The sequence below is a fragment of the Phaethon lepturus genome, unplaced genomic scaffold (assembly GCF_000687285.1).
Source record: "Phaethon lepturus isolate BGI_N335 unplaced genomic scaffold, ASM68728v1 scaffold14697, whole genome shotgun sequence".
Classification (NCBI taxonomy): Eukaryota; Metazoa; Chordata; class Aves; order Phaethontiformes; family Phaethontidae; genus Phaethon; species Phaethon lepturus.
In genome coordinates this window covers 41,174-49,871 of record NW_010551256.1, presented here as the reverse complement: position 1 = coordinate 49,871, position 8,698 = coordinate 41,174, and the positions used below count along the sequence as shown (strand labels likewise).

At 39.9% G+C, this 8,698-nt stretch overlaps 1 protein-coding gene across 1 annotated transcript in view; it reads right to left on the bottom strand.

The window, feature by feature from the left end:
* Nucleotides 1-5,503: 5,503 nt before the first annotated feature.
* Nucleotides 5,504-8,698, bottom strand: part of MRPS27 (mitochondrial ribosomal protein S27) — a gene marked incomplete at its 3' end in the record, with an annotated part of 42,620 nt that continues 39,425 nt past the window's right edge. Inside the window, exon 9 of the mRNA XM_010290852.1 lies at nt 5,504-5,659. Coding sequence (XP_010289154.1) covers nt 5,504-5,659 — 156 coding nt within the window. The remainder of the gene's footprint in view (nt 5,660-8,698) is intronic.

The following is an 8,698-nucleotide window of genomic DNA, read 5'->3' as shown; positions in this document are numbered from 1 at the left end:
GATAATATCACTGTTGGTATAAGTAATCACTGAAATACTTGTGTTTGTAACGTCATTAACATTATAGGATGCAAGTTTAAATGTGCAGCTTCTATTACATCTCATCAGCTACTACAATTCAATTATACTTCATTTAAAAATCTACGGCCTACTCCCATTGGGATGAATCTCACTCTGGTAAAAAACATTCTTTTACAACATAAGGATCTATGACAGCTGCTGGCATGTGCCTGACATGATAGACAAAAGACTTTAATCACCCTTCACCATGACACAGAAGATAGACATTGTGTTTTGGACCGAATGAAGAAAGATGGAAAACATAGATGGTGGGAAGCTGTTGGGATCACTCTGCACAGCTCGACCTTAAGGAGAAGGAGCTGTGGCACTGAGAAGCTGGTAAACAGCTGGATATCTGCACGGCTCGGCCTTGAGGAGAAGGAGCTGTGGGAAACAGCTAAGAAGAAGTAAGGAAAACAGGATGGAACCTGGACCACGTAGCAGTAACCGCAAGTAGGAGGAGTATGATAATGTAATCTTTAGAGCTAAGCCAATGATTGTAAGACAAGTATGCATAAGGTAGAATTCAGTGTATAAATATGTGTAGGGTTTTGCAATAAAGTTGAAGCTTGCTTTATCACTCATATTGAGTCGACTGCTTGTCTTCCCTCGCTTGTCGCAGGAAGCCCTCCTCAGATGGTCACCCACAGCAACCAGCATTCTTAATCTCATGTGACAACCTGTTGCGACCTTATTGTCACTAACATGTTCATGTGTATTGCTTATAATCATATCGTACTATAAGATTTGGTTCATAATGAAACAAATAACTCTAATGCAAGGTAGGCATGCTCACCACAGAGGAAAGTAAACTCCTCAGACCTAAAAGCTTTCCTATGAAGGATAGAAAAATTTCCAACAAGACATATGGCAATGGGAAGAAACCAGAGAGCAATTTTTGAAAATTCTGAAGCCAAGGATGGGGACTTTAAAATGAAAAGATCTAAGTGAGACTTATTTGAAATAGTGATTATTTCTCTAAGTCTCAAAGGGGGGAATCTGTTGAAGATGATGCATGCAAGGAATGAAGCTGGGGGTATTGCTTGGTGGTACAGGTGAGGGAAGGAACAAGATAATCACAAAAGGAACACAGCTACTCAACTTTCAGTGAACTATCCTAATTAACATCTAATTAACATATAATATGCATAATAGAAGCCCGGCCCTAGGCGGGGAAAGCCCTCTCCTCACAAAAGGCCCTTCCTCACTGAGCATGCCTAGGAAAAAAGAAGGACGCTGTGACTTTCAGTGGAGACCAGGCTTGTGAGAACCGAGGGGAAGGGAGCCAACTTTTAACAAATACTGGTAACTGCTGCTCAAAGTGTATAAGTATTTTCTGCCTGTTAACTGAGGCTTGCTAGCTTTGTGGGCCTACCACAGCCCAGCACCCACCTAGCACCCAGCTCTGCGCAGATCTGGAATAAAAGCAAGTATCTCGGCTCTGCATGTTTTTCGGCTCTCTGCACACCAGGTGGAAGAACCCATATTTGGGACAACAGAATAACTTTTTAGAGCAATAGAACTAGATCAGTGATGTTTCATTTTCATTAACTATTGACATTCTCTTTATTTTTCCAAGTTCAGTTATCTGGTAGTAACAAAGATCAGCTGACCAGTCAGCTATAATAAATATAAACTAAACACCTTGGTTTTGTGTCTTACCTCAAAAACCGGTTGAATGATTTGCTCCACACTGCCTGCATTAGCATCCCTCTCAACAGATGCACGCCACTTTAAAAGCTCTCTTGCATACTAAGAGGCATGCTAACTCCCACCATTTTTCTTCCTAACGGTTACTGTGATCTAAGGCTTGAGTATGCTTACACAGACTGTACAATAGCACTAAAGCATGCGGTATTTTTTCAGGGATATTCTACACTGAAACTAAGAGCAGAGCTGCAGTAAGAATCTGTGCAGTATATCCTTCTTGAGCTGTACTTATCTAGATTTCATGCAACATAAAAATGTTAATTCACTTAAGATGATGAATCATCCAGTGATACTATTTCTGGCTTTCTGGAATCTTTAGCCTGATGGCTCACTAACTATCTGATTAATTGCCCTAAAAGTGTAGATTCACAACCAAGGAGGAGTTTCCTGGGGGAGAAAAATGACATGGTACCAGCAGATTCTTTACCCCTTGCCCACTCATTAGATAGCAACACATGTTGTTGATTTTCTTTTAAAGACAAGATTTTACTGAGCCCAGCACTTGCAGAAATGTTTAAAGTATGTATACTAAAGAAAGGTGCAGCCATGCTTCTTTCCTGGGCCCTTTGAATAAAGCCTGTTGTTTTGCACTGCAGGATGATGGAAAGAAGATGTGGGGATCATTCACCTTCAAACAAAATGGCAATTCTGGGGCTATGCAAATATCCAGATATGACTGGAAGCTTATGCACTATGCTGCTGTCCCACGGTGTTCCTCTTACCCCAGCCCACGCTGGCAATAATCTGCAAAGGCACTGCGCCTCAGCTCCTGTCTTGAAGGTCTGCCTTGTCCTTATGCCCGAAACTATGATGTCCCCTCTGAAGCCTCTCCAATTCTCTCTGCCTTAGCAACACAACTGCTGGCTTTGTTGTGTTTTGCCAGATCCTTCAAAGTTTGAACTGGACAGACAGCAGATTAAAGACTCTTTAAAATGCTAGGCATGCAGCTCTGAGGGGCTTGGGTATTTGGCTGTCTGGGTTTTTTTATTCTATGATAAAGGATGAGAACAAAACTTTGAAGTTACTGGACTAAATCCAAGCTCAGTAATATTTAGGTTCTCTATTTGGTTTGAGATGTCAGTAAGTATACAGTGTACTGGTGAGAAATAACGAGACCATAGAGCTTGGGCCTGGGGAATGAACCTGACAACTATATTCATGTTTACAGATTAGATACTCAGTTTAAACATAACTGGTTTAGATGCTTCAGAATCTCCCTACTAACCACTACCAAGGATGTATTGAAAAAGGGGTTTATGCACTGAACCTAAGCAGCATGAAACGGAACTAAAGAAAGGCAACAAATTGGAAACTAGCAGGACTTCTCTCCTAAGCTATTACTTACTGGTACTGCTGAAGTCCTGCAATCTTCCCTGCTCTGCTGTGATACATTAGTGAAACTAATTTAGGAAAGCAGCAAGCTCTATGTCCTTCAGGTACAAAAGGGCACATTCTTAAATGGCTAAACCATAGACTTTTATAAGCAGTCTCCAGGGCTCTGCATACAGACAGTTAGAGAAGAAGCCCTGCTTTTAGAGAGGGTGTTCCTAGCATTTATGTGATGAAATGCTTGTCCACTGATCATTGACGGAAGGAATTGTCTGAGGAACACTGTACTGCGTAGGAAGCCTCACCATACGGGATCTGAAAACAGGTAAATACAACACGAATGACAGTGTCAGACAGAAAGTCTAAATTACAGCTCTAAAGGCTTTATCTGTAAAGAGCCAAATGCCCTCAAGTCCTGTTTGTTTTAGTGGACTTAAAGGACATGCTGCCTCTCACACATATCTGTTAGGCTCCCGTGGCTTTTTCAGGTACTTCCACAAATGGCTGTTCTGAAGGCTGGTATGAGACATGGAGTTCAAGTGTGTGTACAAAAGCTATGCAGAACAAGCTACAGCTCTAGACAGGAACTGTAGGTCTGGAGCAAATCCACATGCTTTTCCTCACATACCCAGGTTATATGACTTGTGAAAGAGAACTGGGCAAGCAGGAGACAGAATCAATCGATTTTGAGCTCAAGGAGAAAGACTGGGATGTGCTGACTAATGCAAGGATGGACAAAGTGCAACCGAAGTGTTTTCAGCAGCAGAATCCTGTCCTGGGATTACATCACACAAGGGGCAGATGATCTGTGCTGGGACAGCAGCTGTGAATGCCAACATCACCAGGTTGCTTCAGAGCTGCCACCTTCTCTCAGATTTGTACTGATTTCTACTGAACTTCTCTGCCCTGTGAACTACGCTTGCAGGTGTCCAGGAGTTCAGCTGGGAAGGCTGGTGCTGGCCTAATGGATTTGAGAGAAGAGTCTGAGAGGTCTTTCAGGCTTAGCTGAAACAGCATTCTGTCTTGAGAGCTCTCTTTCTCATCCAGACAACCAGAAATTGTGGCTTATTTACATATAAATTACTGTTGGATGCCTAGACTTCTGATGAGGCCTATGTCTTTCTTATATTCAGACTTTTCTGGCGAAAGCTTAGAGCTAAATATTAGGACTGTAATTTGTTGGCTCAAAGTCAGGGCACTCACTGCCACACCAGGGACTGCCTGAACTGAGATTAATTATGGAACTTGTGAAAACGTGGAGGTGAGAAGAAAACTACCCTCTTGGCGCTAGCCTGTCCCTAATTTGACATTTAGGCCTTGTTTTGAGCACTCTGCATTATTTTCTTCAAGGCTAGACAAAGGACAGACAATGAGAAACTCATAAAAATGTCTCACTCCCTCCTTCAAAGGGCACTTGTGTTTACCTACTTCACTGTAATTCATCCAGGCATTAATTATCACATGCTGAGCACTCACTGATTCCCAAACATTTTAATTAAAAATTTCTAAGTGCCTACAAAGCAAGCTTAATAGCTAAAGATTAGTGGCAAATAATTTATGTAAATAAAAGTTAAAGACAGGAGAAGTGTATGTATGTGAGGTGAAACCACAAGATACTAGTCTTTTAACTTTTGAAATTTCTTTAGAAGAACAATGGTCTTTATCTAGAACAACTGTCCAAGGTCATGACAGCAACAATGGAAATTGATGGGCTATGGAAAAAGTACTGCTCCTGAACTATAAGCTGGCTTAGTTTCAACCTGGGATATTTGATTTTTACCACAGCACAAATCAGAGATGATAAAATAAAATGAGTTCGTTATATAGATATGAGATGATCAAATAAAATGCACTCATTTAGCTGTGCCCTAATGAACAACTGCTTGTGTTTCATATTGTTATCAACAGTGTGACAACCTAAAGATAAATGGGAGGCAACATAGCCTTACTTAACTCCCCCGACTGAAACTGTAGGATGCAACATTCCTACATAATCATAACATACACAAATGGACAATAAATTCAGGATGGACTCATGCCTATTACAATTTATTTTAATGAGCAAGAGCCCAAATAAGGTAAGATAATGGATTTCTAATGACATACAACTTTTGTGAACAGGACTGGATTTAACATTTTGATGTATGAAAAGTGAAGATAAAATCCCAGCAGACAGACAAAAGACAAGTGGCCTTGAGCATTTATGTCTTTGTAGGCTGCTGCTTCCTGTTGGAAGAAGTGAAAATGTAAGATGACATCAGTTTCAAAAATGCCAGGTAGGACTCCTGATGCACTGATGGGGTGTTAGTCTGCTAGCCATAATAAGTCAGCATATATATTTTCTAGTATATATTATGGAGATCTACTACAGCTTAGAAAATTGAGCTAAATTAAACTCTCTTACCTTGAATCGGCTGTAGTACTCGGGTGCTTTAGATTGCTCAGTTTCTTCTGATTCTGCACACTGTGGCTTCTGCTCTAATTTCTTGACTTCTTCTGCTGATTCTGGACCAGGTTTTGCTTCACAGACAGACTGCAAAATGGTCTCCAGAGCATCAATCTGAACAATCACATTTGTCACTGTTAGCATAAACAGTCTGGACATACAATCTGAGTAAAACTGCTGTCCCGATTACAAACAACTTTATGAGTTACAACGTATTTTGTGATTACTTCTGTGTAGGATAAAAAGGAAAACCAAATTCTAAAAGAAAATAGGACTTACTCTTGGAAGAATTTTGTGCTGTACTTGGGACCTTTGAGGTTCGAACACTAAATCCCTCCAACAGAACAACTCCACCTGCTCCATCAACGGTAAAACTCCCCGTGACTCAGATTTTTATTTTGTATTTTGTAGATATTACACTGGTATTTGCAGACCTGTCAGGCATTAAGCTAATGTCTTCTCTTGGCCTGATATCTGGCCATAAACAGTAATGCTAAATGGTAGTCACAGTGATAATAGCACAAGCATGATACACAAGCACAGATACATCTAAATAAGATATTGCTACGGAATGTTTGAGCAATATAACCTCTAACAGATCATCTAAGTACCTCTTTGGTGGAAAGAAGCAGGGAAGTCACCTGTTCAGCAACAAGAACATTCATTCCTATCATTAGTTTGATAATTTAACAGGAAAAATGGAAATATAGGCATATAATTTATTGGTATAAGTATATTTTTAATCTGCGATACCTCTGTTCTCTTCATGCTTTTGTCTTTCAAGGTAGTAAGAGTACCACTCTCTCCTAATCTTACTGCAGTTGTAGCAAAAGAATGCAGTAGTTTCACAATGGGAGGTAAAGTATTTCTGTATGGAATATTGATGCAAAAGATAGAACTGCTGGAATTATATGGATGCTGCTGCTGTTTTGCAAATAACATGATCTCCATAACTGGAACTATTGGATGAGGCTACCTGCATTTTAAAGTTCAGCTTTAGAAATGTGAAGAGTTGTTATCCTTCCATTAATCCTAATTCTGAATATTTATCACTAGGATGAAATAACTATGTGTAACCTTTGAATCTGTGATGCCTTCTCCAAGCAAAAGGGATCTTGATACTTATGGTTTCGTTTTCCTAGCATAAGTATATAATGCTAAAGGAATAAAAATTAGGCTTATTTGAAGTAACATTCTTGACACTGAAATGTAATCTTTAAATTAGCAGTACTGAAACAGGATGAAATAAGCAATGAAATAACTATGTGCTTGGAAATACATAGAGTCATTTAGAGACTTTATCAGACAATTGAAATTCAAAACCAAAACTTGTCTTGCTTTTTCAAAGTTAAACAATATAGCACAATATAGCACAACAGTTATTTCTACTATGTTGCTAAGATAGCAATGGCAGAGAGAAAAGAGACACTCTCCTAGTCAGAAATGAGTGGAAGCTTAAAGCCTGAAAGAAGAGTCAGTGACTGATAATTACTGGGCAAATCACTTGAAAATGCTAACATCAAAACTGCACAGTTTAAAAAGTTCATTCAAAACCTTCCCTTTTAGATAATGACATTTATTCAGCAAAAAAAATTACTATATTTTGGAAAAGGACCAAGTTTGCAAAACCAGGGCCGTGTCCTTCTCAAGTAACTCTGTGATTGTGCAGGTATGCAAGGACAATGATTTCTAATACAACCTGTACTTCTCAGTGCTATGATACGGATTTATGAGAGTTACATAATAGTCAACCTAGTCCTGCCTGAGAAAGGTCCAGTATACTAGAAGAAAAAAGGGTTCATGACACTTCAGGTTTTTTCCATCATATCTGCTGCTGAATTCAGTGGAAGTTGACTGACCCCAATATTGACCTGGTCAGTACTCTCCACCCTTAGGAATACTGCATTTGAGCTGGAAATAGTAGTTAAAAATATCTTGTATGGATTTTAATATTAAAATCTTAATGAGCATTTAGGTAGAAAAGGCCAGATGATGCATAACAATACACTGTAATTACTTTACACCAGAGAAGGATATGGACAAACACATTCTCCTTGTTTTTCTACAATTTGGGGTCACAAATAATGCATTAGAGAAAAATTACTTTTATAGTAACAAGCCATCCAGGCCTGCTCTTGATCTTCAGCTTGGTGAAACTTACGTCACTTGCACTATTGTTTATATACTGCTACCTAAAATCCCAATGAGGCCAAGTATCTCTTCAGGGAAGTTTCTGTGTGGCTCTCATGGTCATTGCTTTTTGGGCTCTACTACTGGATTTGTGGAGAGACACTTGCAGGATTACTAAGTAATCAGTTACAACCTTATTTTATAAGTTCTTAGTTGTTTACTGAACAAAATGAAAAGTGTCTCAGTGAAGAAAGCATTGTTAGATATTACTAGTGTTTACTATTTTTACAATATCAGTACACAGAAGGATGGGATCTTCTATGGACCTGTTATACCACAGACAAATGCAGCCTTGTTTCATACTAGGATGTTCACGGACAACCCAGAGCAAGCCAAGGAGTTCCTTAATTTGTCTAGGGTTTGTAAGCAGAAAAAAATCACAAGTGTATTAGGCTGAGTTCTTCAGACTTGGAGTAAGGAAGACATCCCCAAAACCATACATCCGAAGCGGTAACTCAAAATGGTGGAAGTTGCAGATGTGACACTTACTTCCTTGCAATGTCCAGTATTACACAGAGCTGCTTCCGAGCATGAAGCAACAGATAGGAGAACTTGCTGAGCAGTGCCCTGGCCTTTGTTTGTGAAAGGAAAGGTAGAGACTGCAAGCCTAGTAGGGATGCTAGCAAAAGGGAGATTCCCATCACCAGAGACATAAGAAGAAGAGGTGAGACCTCAGTGCTGTTCCTATGCTCCAACCCATGTGGTGGTGGTTTCCTAAGTTATGCCTCCTAAGCTGTCTGATTCCAGGATCAGCCTGATGCCCCAAGTCCGTTAGTCAGTGCTGACCTCACAAATGGTCCAAATTTATCCATTCTTCCCAGCTGAGGGCCCTACTACCCTTCCAGAAATTACTCTGTACTGTTTTTGGACCAGTATCACTCAGGACAATAATCTCAGAGGGCACAGAATACATGGAATTAGCCAGGAGAGGAACAAGCTGTGATATTTCATCCTCGCTGTTAA